This window comes from Erinaceus europaeus, chromosome 23, assembly GCF_950295315.1.
Source record: "Erinaceus europaeus chromosome 23, mEriEur2.1, whole genome shotgun sequence".
Lineage (NCBI taxonomy): Eukaryota > Metazoa > Chordata > Mammalia > Eulipotyphla > Erinaceidae > Erinaceus > Erinaceus europaeus.
The window spans coordinates 5,236,388-5,260,706 of NC_080184.1; the positions used below are offsets into that span (position 1 = coordinate 5,236,388).

The window sequence follows — 24,319 nt, forward strand, 5'->3', positions numbered from 1 at the left end:
GTCTGAAGTGAAGCATGTTGAGGTGGCAATCGTTGTGTTAATTAGGTTGTGATCGGCAGATGCAATATTATTTGATATGGATTGGGAGAGGCACACGGGAAAGTGGGCCCTATCCAAGGGTTCCAGGACTGGGGGAAGTAGAGGCTCTATAGGGGGGTGGGAGTGGGTGGGAGGGATGGGTCACAGACTTTAAAAAAAAAAAAAAAAAAAGATGTGTAGCCTTCATGGTGACCATCCCGCAGTGCTGAACTTCCAGCGTTCTTGCCATGTGTCTGTGTGTGTGTGTGGGGGGGGGGGTGCGACCCCCAACCTGGGTCAGGGACCTGAATCCAGTCCCTTAGAACCTTACTCTGGGAAGGGGGAGCTGAACGACCACACTTCCTGCCCTCAGCTCAGCAGAACCGGATTGCACCCCCAGGGGAATTTGCATTGGCAGCTGACACAAAAGTCTGGGGCCAGATTCCCCATGCGGGGACACCGCAGGGCTGGGGGAGGCTCCACCCCTGGCCACCCACTGCCGAGTTCCCCTGAGGGTGGGGAGGGGACAGCGGAGAGACTGGCTGCAGGGCTGCTTGCAGGTGCATTTCTGGCCGCTTAAATGCAGCCCCTGCAGATCTAGGCCCTGGGTGCCCTCATGCCCCATCTTCCCTGCAGACTCCAAGCTCTCCAGAGTGCTTCTCTCCGGGCCCCAAGCCACCATCACTTTAGCAAGATCTGGAAAGAAAAGTTGCATCACGGGTTGCACCAGAGCGCCTGTTTGTTATTTACAAAGCACACATTATTTGCAGCTGTCGCTTTAACAGCCCCAGGGCGCGCCACCCCCACCCCCTTCCCTGGTGTGGGCGGTCCTTCAACCGCACCCAATTGAGAAGCTGATTGGATTCCACACCTGCCACACAGCCACAACGAATCGTGATTGGATATGGTGTTGGGGGGGCGGAGGGGAGGCCAGCATCCTGTTTCCCCGCTGGAGTCGCTTGTGTGATAGGAATATTATCCAATGAAATTGAGGAGGAGGGTCTTGTCTCGGATTATAGCCAATCAAAACGAGGGATGGGCGGGGCTCTGACACCAGTCCAGGAAGTAACTGTGTTTGGATCATGTGCCAGCGGGATGCCAGCTTGTTTCAACTCGGGACACTTCTCAGGTCTGGGAGAATCGGATTGAGGAAGATGCTTCCGTGACTCCCGGAGCCCAGAAGGGGAGATAGTGAGTGCGGGTCACTGTGAAGCCCTGGAGGTGGGGGCGGCGGCTGGGCCACACAAGTGTCACCGCTCCTTCTTACCACCCCCACTCCCCCCCCCCCCGCCCAGGCTCGGCCCTGCAAACCTCAGAAATGACTATTTTATTTTATTTTATTTTTTCAGAGCGAGTTCCAGAAGGTGATTTCTGTTGTCACTTACAATGAGAAAGAAGGTTTCTTCAACCCAGGTTTCTCATTAGGATTAGAAATGGGATTTATTTTTTATTTATTATTATTTTTTTTTTTGCCCTTTATTTATTTTAACTAGAGACAGACAGACAGGCATACTGACAGAGACCATAGCACCGAAGCTCCTTGCAATATGGTGGGGTGGGGCCTCCCCTCTACATGGCAAAGCAATGCATGAGTCTTGCCCGGTCTAGAAAATTTTTTTTAATTTTTTTTTAATGATCTTTATTTACTTACTGGATAGAAACAGTCAGAAATCGAGAGGAAGAGGGAGAGAGACAGAGAGATACCTGCAGTCCTGCTTCTCCATTCGTGAAGCTTCCCCCTTGCAGGTGGGGACTGGGAGCTCGAACCGGGTCCTTGTACACTGCAACATGTGTGCTCAACCAACCAGGCACTCTCATTTTTTTTTTTTTTTTTACAGGAATATCTGGGCCTTCTGGTGCTTTTTTTTTTCCTTTTTTTTTTTTAGTTTATTTGGTTTTTTAAAGTTTTTTATTATCTTTATTATTTAAAAAAATTTAATATTTATTTTCCCTTTTGTTGCCCTTGTTTTATTATTGTAGTTATTATTATTGTTGTTGTTATTAATGTCGATGTTGTTGGACAGGACAGAGAAATGGAGAGAGGAGGAGAAGACAGAGAGGGGGAGAGAAAGACAGACACCTGCAGACCTGCTTCACCGCCTGTGAAGCGACTCCCCTGCAGGTGGGGAGCCGGGGGCTGGAACCGGGATCCTTAGCCAGTACTTGCCCTTTGCTCCACGTGCGCTTAACCCACTGCACCACCGCCCAACTCCCTATTTATTTATTTGTTGGATAGACACAGCCTGAAATTAAGAAGGAAGGAGGAGATAAAGAGGGAGAGAGACAGAGAGATACCCGCAGCCCTGCTTCTCCACTTGTGAAGCTTTCCCTCTGCAGATGGGGACTGGAGGCTCCAGCCTGGGTCCTTGTGCATTGCAACATGTGCGTTCAACCTGGTGCACCAGCCCCCCCCCCCACGTGTTTGTTTATTTTGCATAAGGACAGAAATTGAGAGGGGAGGGGGGAGGTCAAGAGGGAGAGAGAAACAGACACTTGCAGCCTGCTTTCACCACTTGGGAAGCTTCCCCTCCTGCAGATGGGAGCAGGAGCTTGAACCTGGGTCCTGGCTTACTTGCAGTGTGGGCAGCTCAGTCAGGTGCAGCACCACCTGGCCCCTGGCCCCGTTTATTAATTGCATTGTCCTACCTGTAGGTGCAGAGTTATAGAGAGAGCATTAAAAAAAAAAAAAAAAAAAAAAAACCACTCTCAAGATGCCAACTGTAATTTCTCTTCATTTTTGATCCCCAAAAAGGAAGTCAGAGGAAGTGGCAGAAGAAGAAATGAAATTTATTCAGGTAAGTTGACCTCTCCCACATCAGAGGGTGAAATGGACATACACTTTGAAATCGTAAAACATTCATTTCTCATACTGTTGGTTTTTGTGTTTTATCAGCGGTTTCATTTACTTACTTTAAAAACTTATAATAATACTGTTGAATGTAAAACAATAATTCCCCAATAAAGAGATAAATTTTTTTAAAAAACCTATAATAAATTGTAGGGGGCTTGGTGATAGCCCAGCGGGTTGAGAGCACATGGCAGGAAGTACAGGGACCCGTGTGCAAGGATGCCTGGTTCGAGCCCCGGCTCCCCACCTGCAGGGAAGTCGGTTCACAGGCGGTGAAGCAGGTCTGCAGGTGTCTGTCTTTCCCCCTCTCTGTCTTCCTCTCTTCTCTCCATTTCTCTCTGTCCTATCCAACAACAATGATAGCAATAATAATAACAACAAAAAGGATAAACAACAAGGGCAACAAAAGGGAAAAAAATGGCCTCCAGGAGCAGTGGATTCATGGTGCAGGCACCGAGCCCCAGCAATAACCCTGGAGGCAAAAAAGAAAAAAAAAATGTGTTGAAAGTCAGTTTGTGAGGGGGCCAGGCGCTAGCACACTGTTTTATTTTATTTTATTTTAATTTTACCAGAGCACTGCTCAGCTCTGTCTTATAGTGGTACAGGGGATTGAACCCGCACACTGTTGAGCGCGCACATTAGCATGTGCAAGGAACCCGGTTCATGCCCCCCATCCCCACTTACGGGACTGGGTGGGGGGGGGCGATTTGGGGGGATGGGGGAGCTGGAGGATACTTCAAGAACAGTAAAGCAGGGCTGCAAGTGTCTATTTCTCTCAGTTTCTCTCTGACCTGCCTAGAAAGAAAAAAGATGAGAAAAAAACAAATAGAAAGGACAATTTTGTATTTCAGGGCAATTTATGTACTATGTGGGATGTGTCCTACAAAAAAAAAAAAATTCCCTTTGTCGAGAATCAAAGAAAAATCTTTGATCCAGTATTACAGCGGATTATTGAGTCAGTCCTGAGATAACACTGAGCTAGTAGATCTCTTGTTTCATTTCCGTGGGCATGTTCCTATGTATCTCTATCTAGAATACGATTTTTTAAAAGGGGGTGGTGGTGGACAGTAACGCACCGGGTTAAGCGCACATGGCACGAAGCACAAGGATCCAGGTTCGAGCCTCCGGCTCCTCACCTGCAAGGGGTTCGCTTCACAGGTGGTGAAGCAGGTCTGCAGGTGTCTGTCTTTCTTTCCTCCTCTCTGTCTTCCCCTCCTCTCTCCATTTCTCTCTGTCCTATCCAACAACAATAGCAATAACAATAATAACAGGCACCAAAATGTGAAAAAACTGGCTTCCAGAACCAGTAGATTCCTAGTGCAGGCACAAAGTCCCAGCAATAACCCTGGAGGCAAAAAAAAAAAAAGGCTCACTTAATAAGAAAACTCTTTGACCTAGAGTGATTCGGGCTTCTGAAAAAGAAAAAAAAAATTGCTTTCTAGTATATTTTTTTTAAGTCTTATTACTTGGAGTTGGGCTGTAGTGCAGTAGGTTAAGTGCAGGTGGCGCAAAGTACAAGGACTGGAGTAGAGATCCCAGTTCGAGTCCCCGGCTCCCCACCTGCAGGGGAGTCGCTTCACAGGCGGTGAAGCAGGTCTGCAGGTGTCTGTCTTTCTCTCCCCCTCTCTGTCTTCCCCTCCTCTCTCCATTTCTCTGTCCTATCCAACAACAACGACAACAATTACTACAACAATAAAAAAGGGAATAAATAAATAGTTTTAAAAAGTCTTATTACTAGGCGGGTAGATAGCTTAACTGTTATGCAGACTTTCATGCCTGTGGCAATGAGGTCCCTGGTTCGATCCCCCTTATCACCACAAGCCGGAGCTGAGCAGTGCTCTGACTAAAAAGACAAATTTTAAAAAAAAGCTTATTACTTACAATACACTTAATATTTCAGGAATTGAGAGCAATATATACATTCTGAATGGAGGCTGACTTTTAATAAGCTCTCCATCTCACTACATGGAATTGCAATTCATTTGTCAAATTGATAAGTACATTTTTTGAAGTTTTTTTCTATTTTTAATACATTTTTTCACTTATTAGGTTGATTAATGGTTGACAGTTCAGAGTACAATACAGTAGGCAGTACATGTGTAACATTTCTCACTTCTTTTTCTTTTTTAAAATATTTTTAATTTATTTATGAGAAAGCTAGGAGAGAGAGAAAGAACCAGACCTCACTCTGGTACATGTGCTGCCAGGGATTAAACTAAATTCACTGTGCCACCTCCTGGACCACGACATTTCTCATTTTTCCACATAACATTCTAACCCCACCCCCACTTAGGTCCTCCTCCACTTTTGTGTTCCAAGACCTGAGCTGCCCCCACCCCCCACCCCAGAGTCCTTTACTTTGGTGCAATACACGAGATAAGTACATTTCTAATTGGTCAAAGACACCCTAACCCCTAATCCTAACCCTAACCCCAACCATCTGAAAATATATAAGCCTTTTACTGTGCTATAGACTATTCCCTAAAAGCTATGTGGTGTGTTGTTTGGTAATATGACTCATTTATCTTTTAACAGAAATACAAAAGATCTTATCTGAGTTCTTCTCATACCTCAGAGCTGGAACATACATTGGAGTATATTACTAAGCTCAAAAACGAGTTCTCAAGGAATAGCATGCATGGGACTCCAGCCCTTTTATTTTTATTTATTTTTTGTTTTTAAATTTTTTTACTGGAGAATTAATGTTTTACATTCGACAGTAAATACAATAGTTTGTACATGCATAACATTTCCCAGTTTTCCATATAAGAATACAACCCCCACTAGGTCCTCTGTCATCCTTTTGGGACCTGTATTCTCCAGAGTCTTTTACTTTGGTACAATACGCCAGTTCCAGCTCAGGTTCTACTTGTGTTTTCTCTTTTATTTAAAAAAAAAGTCTCGGGAGTCAGACTGTAGCGCAGCGGGTTAAGCGCAGGTGGCGCAAAGCACAAGGACCAGGATAAGGATCCCGGTTTGAGCCCCTGACTCCCCACCTGCAGGGGAGTCGCTTCACAAGCGGTGAAGCAGGTCTGCAGGTGTCTTATCTTTCTCTCCCCCATCTGTCTTCCTGTCCTCTCTCCATTTCTCTCTGTCCTATCTAACAACAACATCAATAACACCAATAATAACTACAACAATAAAACAAGAAGGCAACAAAAGGGAATAAATAAATAAATATTTAAAAGAAAAATCTTTTTATGAAGTTGGGGCCTTGCCCATGTGCAAGTTCACAATGCTAGACCACTTTCTCATTGAGCTCAAGAAGCAGAAAGAGAACAAAAGACGCCATAGTTAGTACCAGAGCTTCCTCCCTTCCCAACTATAGAAATTCCTCAGTGGTATTGGGGCCGGGTGGTGGCGCACCTGGTTGAGCGCACACATTAACAACGCACAAGGACCCAGGTTGGAGACCCCTGGTCCCCACCTGCAGGGGGAAAGCTTCACGCATGGTGAAACAGGGCTGCAGGTGTCTCTCTGTCTCTCTCCCTCTCTATCTCCCCCTCCCCTCTCAGTTTCTGGCTGTCTCTACCCAGTAAAGAAATATAATAAAAAATTTTGAAATGATAAGTGAACCAAAAGTATGACTGGTGTTGGGTGCCAAAAATGCAATTCAGGAGCTGACAAGTTCAAGACCTTTGTTTGATCGCTTCACCATACTCTGGGCCACAGAACCCATTTTTTCTTAACTGTTTCTCCTCTTCCTCCTAGTGATTTATTTATTTATGAGAAAGACAGGAGAGAGAAAGAACCAGACATCACTTACTTTTTTCTTTCTTTCTTTCTCTCTGTCTTTTTTTTTTTTTTTCCCTTTGTTGTTGTTGTTGTTTGCTTAACCAGAGCACTGCTCAGCTCTGGATATGGTGGTGTGGGGGATTGAACCTGGGACTTTGGAGCCTCAGGCATGAGAGTCTCTTTGCAGAACCATTATGCTATCTACTCCGTCTCTCTCTTTTTTCCATAAGCCACTGCACACGGCTCTGGCTTATGACAGTGCTGACGAGTGGTGGTGCACCTGTTTAAGCACTCACAGTGCATAAAGACAATAAAATAAATAAAATGAAGGAAAATAAATAAACATAAAAATTAAAATATATATATTTACTCATTTTATTATTGGGTAAACTGAGAGGGGAAAGAGAGAGAGATAGGAGGGGCATCACCATCTCAGTTTCACCACTTATAAAGTTTTCCCCCTGCAGGTAGGGACCGGGGGCTTGAACCTGGGGCCTTGTGTTTGGTAATGTGTGTGCTCAATCACAGGGGAATCAGATTAAATAGACAGTGCACAGCATGAGCATTACCCACATTTCTTTCAAATTTACTTTTTAAAAAGGTATTTTATTAGAATTAGTATGACAGTTTATTTGGGGGACTCTTGGTACGCTGATTAGAACATAGTCTGTTGGTGAAGCATGTTGGGCAGCTTTTAGGTGAGATAAAAAACCAAAAGTATAGGAGTCAGGCGGTAGCGCAGTGGGTTAAGCGCAGGTGGTGCAATGTGCAAGGACCAGCGTAAGGATCCCGGTTCGAGCCCCCCGGCTCCCCACCTGCAGGGGAGTCGCTTCACAGGCGGTGAAGCAGGTCTGCAGGTGTCTGTCTTTCCTCCTCTCTCTATTTCTCTCTGTCCTATCTGACAACAAAGATAGCAGTAATAACTACAATAACTACAACAATAAAACAACAAGGGCAACAGAAGGAAATAAATTTTTTTTTTAAAAAAGTGTTTTTTGTGTTTTTCAGCTTCACACTGACATAGTTTTACTGTATCCAGAAGAGTTTTTTCTTTCAACCTCAAGAGAGAGACAGCATTAAGCTATTTATTTTATTGTATTTTATTTTATTCTATTCCTGGGATCAGGGATTGCCAGCAGGGGAAATATTTCAGGAATGAATATCCTGTCTTTATTATTGTTATTTATTTATTTATTATTTATTGGATAGAAACAGAAGAAACTGAGAGGGGGGGGAGGGAGAGAGACGCCTGCAGACCTGCTACTCCACTTGTGAATCTTTTCCTGCCTGGGGGCTTGAACATTGTAACATATGTGCTCAACTAGGTTGTGAATGTCCCTGTTGTTGTCCTTGCACAATCCAGTCATTTTTTGAGGCAAAAAAAAAAAAAATCACAATTCTTTCCCTTTTTTTTTTTTTTCAATTCCCTCAAGGGAACTTAGTGCCTGCACTGTAAATCCACTGCTCCTGGTGGCCATTTTTTTCCTCCTCCCCCTTCTCTTTTTTTTTTTCTTTCTTTCTAATTTTTATTCGAGAAATTGAGACAGGACAGGGAAATAGAACGAGAGATAGAGAAGTACCTGCAGACCTGCTTCCCCACTCATGAAGCATCCTCTTAAACTTAAGCCCTTAAACTTCATAATAAGTCTTCTTAACCAGATTTACTACCACTACCACCCTTTTTTTTTTTTCTTAAAATTTATATTGCTACCAGGCGTATACTGGGACTCTGTGTCTACACAAGGAATCCACTGCTCTTGGTTTTTTTGTTTGTTTGTTTGTTTGTTTGTTTTTATTTTACTTCATTTTTGAGATAGATGCAGAGAGAGAAAGACACAGAGGCAAACACCAGAGCACTGCACAGCTCTGGCTTATTGTGGTATGGGGGATTGAACCTAGGACTTCAGAGTCTCAGGCATGAGTCTTTTTGCATAACCATTATGCTATCCACCCCCACCCGCTCTTGGTTTTTTGTTTGTTTGTTTTTTCCCTATCTGATAGAGACAGAAATTGAGGGAAGGGGCAGATAAGAGAGAAAGAGATACTTGAGCACCACTTAACCGCTTTTAAACCACCACCACCACCACACACAGGTGAGGACATCCTTGACCATAATATGTGCGTACTACTGGGTGTAGCATCACTCAGACCCCCATAATTTCATTTTTTTAGGGGGGGAGTTTGTTTATGAGAGGGAAAGAATAGAAGTATTACTCTGCTATGTAAGATGCCAGGTAAATAACTTCAGGACCTCATTCTTGTGAGTCCACTGCTTTCTTTATTTTTTTCTCTCTCTCTTTTCTTTGTTTTTTTTTTTTTTTTAATTTATAAAAAGGAAATATTGACAAAACCATAGGATAAGATGGGTACAACTCCACACAGTTTCCACCACCAGAACTCCATATCCCATCCCCCATCCCCTGATAGCTTCCCTATTCTTTATCCCTTTGGGAGTATGGATCCAGGGTCATTGTGGGGTGCAGAAGGTTGAAGGTCTTGGCTTCTGTAATTGCTTCCCCGTTGAACATGGGCGTTGACATGTCGATCCATACTCCCAGTCTGCCTCTCTCTTTCCCTAATGGGGTGGGGCTCCAGGACACATTGGTGGGGTTGTCTGTCCAGGGAAGTCTGGTCGGCATCATGCTAGCATCTGGAACCTGGAGGTTGAAAAGAGAGTTAACATACAAAGCCAAACAAATTGTTGACCAAGAGTCCACTGTTTTTATTGTAGTTGTTGTTGTTATTGATGTCACCATTGTTGTTAGATAGGATAGAGAGAGGAGAGGAAGACGGGGAGAGAAAGACAGACACCTGCAGACCTGCTTCACCACCTGTGAAGCGACTCCCCTGCAGGTGGGGAGCAGGGGGCTCAAACCAGGATCCTTAACACTGGTCCTTGCACTTCGTGTCACATGCACTTAACCCGCTGTGCTACCGCCTGACCCCCAGTCTACTGTTTTTTAAACTCTGTGCTACCCTCCTTCAAGGCCACTAAATCACAGTTTCCTCCGGAATGCCTAATAATTTATGTACATACTAAAAGTGGTCAAAGGAACTATTTGTTTTAAAGATTTATTTATTTATTCCCTTTTGTTGCCCTTGTTTTATTGTTGTAGTTATTGTTGTTGTTCTAGATGTCGTCATTGTTGGATAGGACAGAGAGAAATGGAGAGAGGAGGAGAAGGCAGAGACGGGGAGAGAAAGACACCTGCAGACCTGCTTCACCACCTGTGAAGCGACCCCCTTGCAGGTGGGGAGCCTGCACCACAAATCCACTGCTCCTGGAGGCCATTTTTTTCCTTTTGTTACCCTGTTTGTTTTACCATTGTTGTGGTTATTATTATCCTTGTTATTGATGTTGTCATTGTTGGATAGGACAGAGAGAAATGGAGAGAGGAGGGGAAGGCAGAGAAGGGGAGAGAAAGACAGACACCTGCAGACCTGCTTCACCGCCTGTGAAGCGACTCCCCTGCAGGTGGGGAGCCAGGGCTCGAACCGGGATCCTTCTGCTGGTCCTTGCACTTTGTGCCACATGCACTTAACCCACTGCACTACCACCCGACTCCCAGGAACTATTTTTAAAACTATTTTTCAGTGCAGACTTTCCATGATGATCATAAGAGGGATTTTTAGGAAAAGTCACCTCTAAAAGGTTGTGAAGGTTTATGTTGTTTTAGTCTCATGATACAGGCTTTTTTTTTTCCCCCTTTATTGGGGGATTAGTGTTTTACGTTTGACAGTGAATACAATCTATAGTTTGTACGTGCATAACATTTCTCAGTTTTCCACATAACAAAAGAACCCCCACTAGGTCCTCTGTCATCCTTTTCCAGGACCTGTACTCTCCCCCGCCCCAGAGTCTTTTACTTTGGTGCAATACGCCAATTCCAGTTCAGGTTCTACTTGGGTTTTCTCTTCTGATCTTGTATTTCAGCTTCTGCCTGAGAGTGAGATCATCCCATCTTCATCTTTCTGTTTCTGACTTATTTCACTCAACATGATTTTGATCATGTTATGGTGACGTCTTGTTTGAAGTTGAAATGCTCCAAGGGAGATAACTAGAGTTGAGTCCAGGCTTTTTTCCAAGTAGAGGCTCACAGGTCTGCTCTCTACCCATCTCTGGAAGGAGCAGGCCAGGGTGCCCCCCACACACCCCATACCCTGTCGGGTTGCATCATGGAGGAGAGAGAAGAGACCAGAGCAGAGCAGGAACACAAATCTTTATTCACATGGGCACCCCCAGAAATGGGCAAGAGCAGAGTGGTTTAGGCCACATGGAGCTAGCAAAATGGCCGCCTCCCACTATGCCTAGCAGCCCTTCTCTGGTCAGGTCACGGAAGACAGATAAAGGAGCAAGAGAGCAAAAGCGGAAGCAGGAAGGGCTGTTATGGGAGAAATTCCAGAAGTGGCAAGTTGGGATGGGATTGGCTAGAAAGGGGGGTGGAGAAAATAAGGCACTCTGGGAAGGTAGACAGCTTCCGTAGCAATGGCTGCTAGGGTTTTAGCTCCCTAGGGAATGGCTGATACCCTGAGGGGGTAATCTGGTAGTGGATATCTGTAAATAAAACTTGCATGGAAATATAATAGTTTGTGGGCCCTGCCAATGTTCGACCACATCTGCACAATTTCCCAACAATACCCTGTTGCTGCAACAGAATCTATGGGTGGAGAGGTCCCGTGAAGACCGGGAGAAACTCTGGTTGTCTTTCATTAGGGAGTTCGTTGTTCCTGAATGGCTCCTTAGATAGTGGATTTTGAAGGAATTGAATGTGTGTCTTGCCTTCAGACTCAGCACCTGAAGAAGTTCAGCTTGTGTATTCGAAGGTGTATTTAAGAACCATCTTGTGATAAATCCTCATAGAATCAGAAGAATCAGAGAATCAGAAGGAGGAAGGAGAAATGTCAGATTTGAAGGTAAGTGTCTTATGTCTTCTTCCAGGTGTGTGTGTGTGTGTTACCAGGGTGCTTGTGTGTGTGTGTTAGTGCTACCAGAGCACTTGTGAATGCAGAGCACTTGTGAATTCTAATTTACGGTGGGGCCAGAGATTGAACCTGGGGCATTGGAGCTTCTGGCGCATGAGAGTCTCTGTGCATCATCATTATGCTCTTCAATTCAAAGGCATCCAAGGATTAGTCCCTTGGATCTCTTTGCTCTCAGTACTGGTGTCTTTTAACTCATATGTTAGTCTTCCTTAGGGATACAGACACAGATCCCACTCCCAACTCCAGAACCACTGTTGGCATTAAAAATTTCGGATGTGGGGAGTCGGGCTGTAGCGCAGCAGGTTAAGCGCAGGTGGCGCAAAGCACAAGGACCGGCATAAGGATCCCGGTTCTAACCCCGGCTCCCCACCTGCAGAGGAGTCGCTTCACAGGCGGTGAAGCAGGTCTGCAGGTGTCTATCTTTCTCTCCTCCTCTCTGTCTTCCCCTCCTCTCTCCATTTCTCTCTGTCCTATCCAACAACGACAACAACAATAATAACTACAACAATAAAACAACAAGGGCAACAAAAGGGAATAAATAAATATTTTTAAAAAAAAGAAATAAAAGATGCCTGAGTGTTGGTCTGTTCACTTGGCATTTTATAAAAAAAAAAAAATTTGGATGTTTGGATCTTTTATTTGTTTTCTTTTGCCATCTCCAGGGCTTCACTGACCCTGGACTGGCTTTTTTCAGATAGAGGAGGAAATAAATAGACTGTAGCACCAAAACTAGTACTGGTAGTAGACTTTCAGATCTCTGTTTTAATGTAAAACTTTCCTAGTTTTCCGCCATTGAATGGTTGTCTTCTGTGATTATTCCTTTTATTTTTTTTTTCTTCCAGGGTTATCACTGGGGCTCAGTGCCTGGATTATAAATCCACTGCTCCTGGTGCCCTTTTTTTTTTTTTCATTTTTATTTGTTTGTTTTGTTGTTATTGATAGGACAGAGAGAAATTGAGAGAGGAAGGGAAGATGGAGAGGGGGAGAGAAAGATAGACACCTGCAGATTTGCTTCACTGCTTGTAAGCAGCCCCCCCCCCCCGAGGTGGGGAGCCGGGGGCTCAAATCGGGAACCTTGCACTTTGTACTATGTGTGCTTAACCTGGCACACCACTCACTGCCTGGCTTCTCTTATGTAAGTATTTTTATTTCATTCATTCATTTGTTTTCATTTATTCCCTTTTGTTGCCCTTGTTTTATTGTTGTTGTTATTGATGTCGTCATTGTTGGATAGGACAGAGAGAAATGGAGAGAGGAGGGAGAGAGAAAGACAGACACCTGCAGACCTGCTTTACCACCTGTGAAGCGATCCCCCTGCAGGTGGGGAGCCAGGGGCTCAAAGTGGAATCCTTATGCCAGTCCTTGCACTTTGTGCCATGTGCGCTTAACCTGCTGCGCTACCACCCGACTCCCTATTTATTTATTTATTTACTTTACCAGACCACTGTTTATTCTGGTTTATGGTGCTGCAGGGGATTGTACCTGGGACTCTGGAGCCTAAGCCATGAGAATCTCTTTACAGAACCATTATGCCAACTACCCCCACCCATATCAGTAGAATTTCTAAGAATAGGGGGTAGGTGGTATCACACCTGGTTGAGTGCCCATGTTAGCAACACACAAGAACCCTGATTCAAGCCTCCAGTCCCCACCTGCAGGGGGAAAACTTTGCAAGTGGTGAAGCAGTTCTGCAGGTGTCTCTCTGTCTCTCTCCCTTCTCTACCACCCCCCCCTTCCCTCTTGATTTCTGGCTGTCTCTATCCAATAAATAAACAAATAAAGATAAACAAAAAGTCTGGAACCAGGAAACTTCTTCAAAACGGATTGATCTATCCAGAGCTCCTGAGAGCAGCCTGGCTGGGTATAATCTTAACTTGTTAGGCCCCATTACCTAGCAGTCTGGAGCAGCCTAACCTCAGAATCTGTGCAGTAGCCATACTGATGCCCATGGTGCTGTGTTGGAAAGAATCTGCCTTCTCAAAGTTTCTCCAGGTTCTAGCTCACCCAGATATTCACGTGTTCAACCATGTACAAGGTCTCTTGATTCGAAACTAGCTCACCCAGATATTCATGTGTTCAACCATGTACAAGGTCTCTTGATTCGAAACTAGCTCACCCAGATATTCACATGTTCAACCATGTACAAGGTCTCTTGATTCGAAACTAGCTCACCCAGATATTCACATGTTCAACCATGTACAAGGTCTCTTGATTCGAAACTAGCTCACCCAGATATTCACATGTTCAACCATGTACAAGGTCTCTTGATTCGAAACTAGCTCACCCAGATATTCACATGTTCAACCATGTACAAGGTCTCTTGATTCGAAACTAGCTCACCCAGATATTCACATGTTCAACCATGTACAAGGTCTCTTGATTCGAAACTAGCTCACCCAGATATTCACGTGTTCAACCATGTACAAGGTCTCTTGATTCGAAACCCCAAGTCACCAAAAACACACCACCCGGGGCAAAACTTCACAAATGGTTGAGTATTGCTGTGATATCTCTTTGTTTCTCTCTCTGTTGCCCCCTAGAGGGATGCTCGAACCGGGATCCTTACTCCGGTCCTTGTGCTTTGCGCCACATGCGCTTAACCCACTGCACTATCGCCCGACTCCCAGTCAAAACTTTTAAATGAAGAAAATATCTTAGAACATACTACTATGCTGAAAATAGTCCGTATTTGCATAAGGTGGGAAATTCATCTATGTCTGAACCAGTTCTCTGTAATTTCATCTTGGGTCACATTATGAACTCTCTGCTCCTCGGTAAAACGTATTTTCATTGCCTTCGTTTGTTTTTGATTTCAGAGAATGCTGACATTCAAGGATGTGGCCATAGAATTCACTCAGGAGGAGTGGGAGTGCCTGGACCAGGCTCAGAAGGATTTGTACAAGGATGTGATGCTAGAGAACTATGGACATCTGGTGTCCTTAGGTGAGATTACACTCCAGAATTTGCAAAATGCGTGCATTGGCTTATATCTTTGACACTGAATAACGAAGGTCTCTTGGACGATCTTTTGATTAAAATTCAAATGTCTGGAGCCAAAAGGAGGGTTGCGGGGGGGTAGGAATGTTGGTGAAGAAAAGGAAATATTCCATGGTTTTTTGTTTTGTTTTGTTTTGTTTTGTTTCCTCCAGGGTTGTTGCTGGGGCTGGGAATCCACTGCTCCTGGAGGCCTTTTTTTCCCCCTTTTGTTGCCTTTGTTGTTTATCGGTGTGGTTGTTGGATAGGACAGAGAGCAGTTGAGAGAGAAGGAGAGAAAGATAGACACTGCAGACCTGCTTCACCTCTTGTGACGCAACCCCCCGCCCCCCACAGGTGGGGAGCCGAAGGCTTGAACTGGGATCCTTATGCCGGTCTTTGCACTTTGCACCATATGCCCTTAACCCACTGCACTACCGCCCCAGCCCCCCAGAGATCTTTGATGTTTTCACCTCAGCTGTAGTCTTTATTGTTGAGGTGATAACGTATTTTTCACTCTGGATTAGTAATAATTCTAGACATCAGGTTGGTTAAAGAGATAGTCCATCTTTCAATCCCATGTTTATTGTTTATTTTTTATTTATTTATTTTTAATCAGTAGTACTTGGAAATAGAGTTTAAGATCTGAACATTGAAAATGCTTCCTGTGGCCCAGTGGCACATTAGAAAATGTTGGATTCTGTCTCTCTCTCTCTTCCTCTCTCTCTCTCTCTTTTTATATTTTTGAAATATTTATTTATTTTCCCTTTCGTTGCCCTTGTTGTTTTTTATTGTTGTACTTATTATTGCTGTTGTTGTTGTCGTTGTTGGATAGGACAGAGAGAAATGGAGAGAGGAGGGGAAAGCAGAAAGGGAGAGAAAGACAGACCCCTGCAGACATGCTTCACCACTTGTGAAGCGACTCCCCTGCAGGTGGGGAGCCAGGGCCTCGAACCGGGATACTTACGCGGCTCCTTGCACTTCGAGTCCCTCTCCCGCTCTCTTTAAATCTTTATATTTATTTAGTGTTGAATAGAGACAGAGAAATGAAGAGGGGAGAAGGGCGAGAAAAGGAAAGAGACAGAGAGACACCGGCAGACCTGCTTCATTGCTCATGAAGTTTTCCCCCTGAAGGTGGGGACCAAGAGCTTATTGAAACCAGGTCCTTGTGCACTGGGGTGTTTGCTTGCTTGACCTCCACTCTCCCTATCTCTATTTCCCTCCTATCTCTCAAAAATAAACATTAAAGAAAAAAATATTTCCTTTGTCCAGAAATACTGTCCAATGGTAGGGGCTATGGTGTATGTGTGTTAGAGCTTGGCACCGATTCCTGGAGCCACATAAAAGCAAGCATGAGTAGCTGGGGGGGGGGGGGTGTGACACATTTGGTTGAACGCACATGTTACAGTGCGTAAGGACCCGTTTTGAGCCCCCATCCCCACCTGCAGTGGGAAAGCTTTGCAAGTGGTGTAACAGTGCTACAGGTATCTCTCTCTCTCTCTCTCCCTCTCTACCTCCCTCTTAATTTCTGGCTATCTCTGTCCAGTGAACAAAGTTAATATAAGTAAATAAACATGATTGAAACACAGCTTCATAAATGATGGTATGGTGTCTTAGTATCCACTTGTTTGGTTTTTTTTTTTTAAGAATTTATTTATTCATGAGAGAGATAGGAGGAGAAAAAAAAGAACCAGACATCACTCTGGTACATGTACTGCCAGGGATTGAACTCGGGACTTCATGGTTGAGAATCCAATGTTTTATCCCCTGCGCCACCTCCCGGACCACAGTATCTACTTGTTTATTAATAAAAGTAAGAAAGGAAAGAGGGAAAATTCTCCTATGTATCCAGACAGACTTCCAGATTTAAAAAGAAAAAAGAGAAAAAATGTTGAGGAATAGTTTTCAAGAAAAGTAGATCCAAATATGGATCGTTTATCAAGAGTACCCAAATGGCTTTTCTCTTTAATAGATTGTATGATATCTAAGCCAGACCTGATAACATTTTTGGAGCAAAAGAAGGAGCCGTGGGCCAAGAAGAGAAAGAAGTTATCCATATTCAAAGGTACGTGAATAGCACAAGCATCAACAGAAGAAAGGTCTTCGAGTTGGGACCAGGCAGCGGTGCAGCTGGTTTAAACTTTAGTACACATTACAGTGCACAAGATCTCGAGTTCAAGCCCCCGACCCTCACCTGAAGGGGGAAAGCTTAAGGAATGGTGAAGCAAGGCTGCAGGTGTCTCTCTGTCTCTCTATTCCCTACCACCACCTCCATGCTCCATTCTCACTGTCCTTATCCAGTTATAAATAAAAATGGAAAGATTCTCAAGTCAAGGAGGAAGAAGGGGGGAAAACAAAAAACAAAAAAAAAAGAAGCTGGAGTTCAAGATGTGGTTTGGGAAACTATAACTCAGTAGAAATCATTGTTGAAGTAATTTTTTTTTTTGTCACCGGAAACTGTCTCCTGTCCAACACTTAACTTTTTCTTCCATCCTCTAAGGAGTCACCTGCTCCAGTCATCTTTCATCACATCACCGTGAGCTCTCAAGAGCTCTGTGGATCGTGAAGAACCGGATAACAGAACCATGGTCCTTTGTTTTTCAGGCCTGCCGAAATGTGCATATTATTACTTAATGTTATTTCTATTAGCGATTTAACAAAATAACAGTCACCAATTCCACACTATTCCCACCACCAAGAGTTCTGTGTCCCCATCCCCTCCACTGGAAACTGCAAGGTCACAGATACAGACTATTATTTCTATAACTGTCTGTATATATGTGTATTTTCTCCCATTTTTTTCTTTCTTTCTATAACCCTGCCTTTTATTCCATTATAAGTCATAGCTACACCTATTACTACTTCTGAATCTCTTCCCCTATATCCTCTTCTCTCTCTGGGTCCTGAGAAAATTGGTTTTTAGAGCCCTCTAATCACCTTTCCATAACATTTCTCCCCCTCTGGGAATATGGACCAAAGTTCTAGAAATGTGCATATTTTTTGAGGCACTCAGCATTAAATTGTCTTTTTGCCTGGAGTCAGAGTTATGTGAGACAGTGAGAGAAATAATGGGATTTGGTATTCAATTCTCAGGAGCACTGGAGCACAGCTCCAAGTATTTCTGCTTTACTATATCCAGTCTTCTGAAGGGCCCCCAGCATAAACTTTACAACATTCTGACTGACTGATTTCATCAGTGTACAAAATGACTTCCTGTCTTCTGCAGGTGTGGACATGGCACACCCTTAGCTTGGATTCCAAAAGAGTGGTGTGTCTGTGTGTGTGTGTGTAAAAGATATTAAAATATTGTTTGTGGTGTGTGTGTGTAAAACGTATTAAAATATTTGTGGTGTGTGTGTAAAAGATATTAAAATATTGTTTGTAGGAAGCAGAGTGGTGAGTTGTGTGTATGTAAAAGGTATTAAAATATTGTTTGTGGTGTCTGTGTGTGTGTAAAAGGTATTAAAGTATTGTTTGTGGTGTGTGTGTGTGTGTAAAAGATATTAAAATATTGTTTGTAGGAAGCAGAGTGGTGAGTTGTGTGTATGTAAAAGGTATTAAAATATTGTTTGTGGTGTCTGTGTGTGTGTAAAAGGTATTAAAGTATTGTTTGTGGTGTGTATAATGTGTGTGTGTGTGTGTGTGTGTGTGTGTGTGTGTGTGTGTGTGTGTGTAAAAGGTATTAAAATATTGTTTGTGGGAAGCAGAAAATACTCAAGCAGCCAGATCTCAAAATTGTGTTTCTTACAACATCTTAACTTTTTTTTTTTTCTTAGCTGGAGATACCAGCAACTTAGTGGAATCTGGATTAAGAGTCCTGGGCAGAGTGTCCCTCTCCAAAGGTGAGCTTTTTCAAAACCCCCACATTCCAAATGGAGTCAATTTATAGACACACGTAAACAATCCCGTGTTCTGGTTGTTTGTGGGGTTTTGTCTGTTGGTTTTTGGTTTGTTCTATTCCTTTTCCTCATAATGTCTTCCTGTATAGTGTGAATTATTACCATATTCATAAATAACTCGTTAAAGCACAAGGTTTTATTTTTATTTATTTAAAAAAGGAGATATTAACAAAACCATAGGATAAAAGGGGTACAACTCCACACAGTTCCCACCACCAGATCTCCATATCCCATCCCTTCCCCTGATAGCTTTCTTATTCTTTATCCTTCTGGGAGCATGGACCCAAGATCATTGTAGGATACAGAAGGGGGAAGGTCTGGCTTCTGTAATTGCTTCCCCGCTGAACATGGGCGTTGACTGATTGATCCATACTCCCAGCCTGCCTCTCTCTTTCCCTAGTAGGGTGGGGCTCTGGGGAAGCGAAGCTCCAGGACACATTGGTGGAGTCATCTCTCCAGGGAAGTCTGGTTGGCATCATGCTGGCATCCGGAACCTGGTGGCTGAAAAGAGAGTTAACATATAAAGCCAAACAAATTGTTGAACAATCATCCACCTAAAGGCTGGAATAGTGTAGATGAAGTGTTGGGGGATATATAAGGCTTCCGGGGACTGTGTCCTCCATGTTTTAACTTTTCTGGTTGGATTTTTTTTTTTTTATTTTGTTATTGTCTTTATTGATTTACTGGATAGAGACAGCCAGAAATTGAGAGGAAGGGGGAGATAGGGAGAAGACAGAAAACACCTGCAGCCCTGCTTCACCACTTGAGAAGCTTTCCTCCTGCAGGTGGGGGCTTAAACTGGGCTCCTTGCACATTGTAACATGTGCGCTCAACCAGGTGTGCTACCACTCAGCTGCTTCTGGTTGGATCTTTTTATTTTTTATTTTTTTAATTTTTATTTATAAAAAGGAAACACTGACAAAAACCACAGGATAAGAGGGGTACAGCTCCACACAATTCCCACTACCAGAACTCCGTATCCCATCCCCTCCCCTGATAGCTTTCCTATTCTTTAACCCTCTGGGAGTATGGACCCAAGGTCATTGTGGGATGCAGATGGAAGGTCTGGCTTCTGTAATTGCTTCCCTGCTGAACATGGGCGTTGGCAGGTTAATCCATATGGTTGGATCTTTTTAAAACTTTCTCTTTTAGGCTCAAATGTTTTGCTAAATATCACCATATACGTGTGTGTGTGTGTGTGTGTGTGTGTGTCTGTGTGTGTGTTTCAGAAGCATTCAATTCATAGTAGGGACAATGTTTAAGAAAGATTATTTTGTGGCAGAGGGTAGATAGCATAATGGTTATGCAAACAGACTCTCATGTCTGAGGCTCCAAAGTCCCAGGTTCAATCCCCTGCACCACCATAAGCCAGAGCTGAACAGTGCTCTGGTTTAAAAAAATATATATATATATATATATATTATTTTCCTTTTTTGGAGCCCCACCTCCCCCAGATCTACCCCACTAGAGAAAGAGAGAGACAGGCTGTGGGAGTACGGATTGACCTGCCAACACCCATGTTCAGCGGAGAAGCAATTACAGAAGCCAGACCTTCCACCTTCTGCAACCCACAATGACCTTGGGTCCATACTCCCAGAGGGATAAAGAATAGGAAAGCTATCAGGGGAGGGGATAGGATATGGAATTCTGGTGGTGGGAATTGTGTGGAGTTGTACCCCACTTATCTTATGGTCTTGTCAGTATTTCCATTTTATAATAATTTTTTTAAAAAAAATCTGTAACATCAAAGAATTTAATAAATAAATTGTTATTTTTCAAATAATTTTTAATTATTAAAAGTAAATTGAGATGGCAAAAAAAAAAAGTCAACCGTAGAATACTAAAAGATAGCAAGCAGTCTGTGATAGGACATACAGACAAGAGCAATTAAATATTAAATACTCTCTACATTAAAACACCATAATTTGGGGGCCAGGCAATAGCACACCTGGTTAAGCACACACATTACAGTGTGCAAGGACCCCAGTTCAAGCCCCAATGCCCCACCTTCATGCAGGGGGGAATCTTCACAAGTGGTAAAGCAGGGCTGCAGGTGTGTCTCTGTCTCTTTCCCTCTCTATCTCCCACTTCCTCTCAATTTCTATCTCTATCCAATAAATAAAGATACTAATAAATAAATATTAAGAGGGCCGGGCGGTAGCGCAGCAGGTTAAGCACACAAGGCACAAAGCACACAGACCAATGTTAAGGTTCCTGATTTGAGTCCCCCGGCTCCCCACTTGCAGGGAGGTCACTTCACAAGCGATGAAGCAGGTCTGCGGGTGTCTATCTTTCTCTCCCCCTCTCTGTCTTCCCCTCCTATCTCAACTTTTCTCTGCCCTATCCAACAACAATAACAACAACAGGGGCAACAAAAATGGGAAACAATGGCCTCCAGAAGCAGTGGATTCGTAGTGTAGGCACCGAGCCCTTGTGATAACCCTAGAGGCAATAAATAAATCAATATATAGGGAGTTGGGCGGTAGCGCAGCAGGTTAAGTGCGTGTGGCGCAAAGCGCAAGAACCAGCGGAAGGATCCCGGTTCAAGCCCCCAGCTCCCCACCTGCAGGGGAGTCGCTTCACAGGTGGTGAAGCAGGTCTGCAGGTGTCTATCTTTCTCTCCCCCTCTCTGTTTTCCCCTCCTCTTTACACTTCTCTCTGTCCTATCCAACAACAATGACATCAATAATAACTACAACAATAAAACAAGGGCAACAAAAGGGAATAAATAAATATATTAAAAAAATTTTTTTAAAGAGTAACTGATCACTTGGTGTCTTTCAGGTATCTCTTCTCACGATACCCAGATCTTATTTCCAAAGACAGACAGAGAAGACTCCTTCCTGAATGTACCATTGGAAAACCATGGAAGCGGCAGTCCTTCGAGCGTCTACGTAATGAAAGTCTGGAAATGTTACAATGAGCCTAAGGAGTCGGGGCCATTCGCTCATAATAAAATCCTGACTGTGAGGAGAGAGTATCTGGAAAAGTACGTAGTGGATACCGCCTACGATCACGTGAACCATTTTGAATACAGGACGGTATTAAGTCTTCATCCGAGACTCTCTGAAAAGCCGTGTCTCCAAAGGGAAGGGGGGGAGGATTCCATGTACGAGCAACTTCAGAAGCAGCGGAGCAGTCCCAAGCCAGAGAGACCCTACAAGTGTAAAGAATGCGGCAAATGTTTCAAATGGCACTCGAAAGTCATCGAGCATCTGCGGGTACACACGGGCGAGAAGCCCTACAAGTGCCAAGAGTGCGGCAAGGATTTTAAGTGGCACTCGCACTTCATCCAACACCTGGGCATCCACACGGGAGAGAAATCCTACAGGTGTAAAGAATGCGGCAAGAACTTTCACTGGCGCTCGGGCCTCTTCAAGCATCTGAAAATCCACGCCGGGGAGAAGCCTTACAAATGTCAGGAGTGCGGCAAAGACTTCAGCCATCGTTCCTACCTCACTCAGCACCTGAGAGCCCACAGCGGGGAGAAACCTTACAAATGCAAGAAATGCGGCAAAGACTTCAGCCAGTCGTCCAATCTGTCCCAGCACCTGCGAACGCACGGGGACCAGAAGCCCTACAAATGTCAGGAATGCGGCAGGGCCTTCAACTGGCATTCGGGTTTTACGAAGCATCTGAAGATGCACATGGGAGAGAAACCCCACAGGTGTCAAGAGTGCGGCAAAGATTTCAGCCACCCTTCCTATCTCACGCAGCACCTGCGGATACACAGCGGGGAGAAGCCGCACAAGTGCAAGAAGTGCGGCAAAGACTTCAGCCACCGGTCGACTCTGACGCAGCATCTCAGAACCCACAGCGGCGAGAAGCCCTACCGGTGTAAAGAATGCGGCAAAGATTTCAGTCAATCTTCCAACCTCTCCCAGCACCTGAGAACTCACAGCGGAGAGAGACTCTATAGATGTAAAGACTGCGGGAAGGCCTTCACCTGGCTGTCCAACCTCACTCGGCACCGGCTGATTCACTCCGGAGAGAAAGCTTACCAGTGTAAAAAATGTGACAGAGTCTTCACTTACGTGTCGCATCTTCTTAAACATATGAGCGTTCATTCTAAAAAGAAGCCTTAAAAAAGAAAAAAGAAAAAAAAATGTAGAAAGTGTGGGAAAGCCTTCAGTCCAGTCAGTACTCATACTTTAGGAGCTCTGGAGAGAGATTTTTATTGTCATTCTTTTTCTTTGAATATTTTTTTGTAATAATAATTTGTTGACAAATTTATAAGATTGCAATGTATCGGGAGTTGGGCGGTAGCGCGGTGGGTTAAGCGCAGGTGGAGCAAAGCACAAGGACCGGCATAAGGATCCCGGTTCGAGCCCCCAGCTCCCCACCTGCAGGCGGTGAAGCAGTTCTGCAGGTGCCTCTCTTTCTCTCCTCCTCTCTCCATTTCTCTCTGTCCTATCAACAATGACAACAAGAATAACTACAACAAGGGCGACAAAAGGGAATAAATATTAAAAAAAAAAGATTGCGATGTATCGTTCCACACCCACAACCAAAGTTCTACATATTAAGATCTTTTTACTGTAAATACTCTTGCTTAATATGAAAGTGTGTGCATGCTGGAGAGAAAATGGTCCAGGTATAATGTAATAAATAATGATATAGGGGCCAGGCAGTGTTGTACCTGGTTAAGCGCACACATTACAGTGCACAGAGTCCCAGCTTCAAGCCCCTGGTCCCTGCCTGTAAGAGGGAAGCTTCACAAGTGGTGAAGGAGGGCTGCAGGTGTCTTTCTCCCCTACTCCTCTCAGTTTCTCTCTAATAATAAATAAATAAAAATAAATGATTTATAGTTACTGTATACTCTAGGAAACACCAAGAGTGTGTTGGGAGGAAAAACAAAGGTGGGTGAGTACTGACTTGAGAATCAAATCTGAAGACAGAACTGGTAATAAATCACTCTGCAAAGACTCTAAATGAGAATAATACAAGAGCAAAGTTGAAACAAATTGATAGTGTTAGCATTCCTCAAAGGATCACAGGAGTATGTGTCTACACAGGAATCTACCACTCCTAACAACCATACTTTTCCTTTCTATTTTCTCTGCTATCTTTTACAAAGCCAAAGTGTTCTTCCAGTACTGCAACACTCGTCACATGTTCCCCACCTACCCCCCCAAAAGAAATAAGTAGAGAGTAAGAGTGTAAGAAACCGTAACACTGAAACTTCCTTCAGTGTGGTAGGCGGCAGACTCAAACCTGGGTCACATACTTGGCAAAAACAGCACACCATCCCCAAGTGAGCTATATCACCTCTCTCAGATTAACTCTCTGCTCTGTCTTTATAAAGTTGGTGAAGTTGTGTGGGTTTTCTTGAAATACCTCAGATATTTCTGGTGGCTTGTCAGAAAAAGTCTCGGCAACGCTTTTGCGTAGAAAGACAAAAATACATCGTGGCGTTTCCATGGAATATTAATGACAACAAACATCAAATGTGTGAAAAACATATGAAGATGTCATTTGCTTAAAAACAGTGTGATATGTTAGTTGTGAAATATTCTCTGTATTAAAACAAAATAGACGAGTAGCCTGAAATTTAAAGTTTTACCAACTGATCATTAAGAAGACAGTGCTGGCCATTTAAAAGATAATTAGAGGTGTAATGCTGTATAGCCTATTCTCCCTTTTAAAAGGACATCCAGTGACTGTACATCCAGGTTTTCCAAATATTGCTGGCATTGGAAGATCATTATCAGACAAAGACTGATATTAAAGACTAGAATCTGTTTTGGCCAGGTGCTTACAGTGTTATATTCAGTGTTTTCTGTAGACATTGTATTGACTTAACATGTTCAACAAACGCAGTTCAATTTCATCAATAAACGGTATGCCGTGTGTTAACACTAAA

General features: G+C 43.7%; 1 protein-coding gene across 4 annotated transcripts; it reads left to right on the plus strand.

The window, feature by feature from the left end:
* Window positions 1-1,134: 1,134 nt before the first annotated feature.
* LOC103123664 (zinc finger protein OZF-like) lies at window positions 1,135-24,319 on the plus strand. Of its 4 annotated transcripts, none has more exons than XM_060182147.1 (6): window positions 1,135-1,209; window positions 11,388-11,515; window positions 14,401-14,527; window positions 16,530-16,622; window positions 18,334-18,399; window positions 21,241-24,319. In XM_060182147.1, exons 2-6 carry the CDS (start codon window positions 11,501-11,503, stop codon window positions 22,539-22,541), a joined length of 1,602 nt encoding a protein of 533 aa, XP_060038130.1. In that variant the 5' UTR covers window positions 1,135-1,209; window positions 11,388-11,500; the 3' UTR covers window positions 22,542-24,319. The 4 variants fall into 4 exon arrangements, with proteins under 4 accessions (XP_060038130.1, XP_060038129.1, XP_060038128.1 ...); XM_060182146.1 differs by lacking the exon at window positions 1,135-1,209 and adding an exon at window positions 1,314-1,382; XM_060182145.1 differs by lacking the exon at window positions 1,135-1,209 and adding an exon at window positions 2,786-2,813.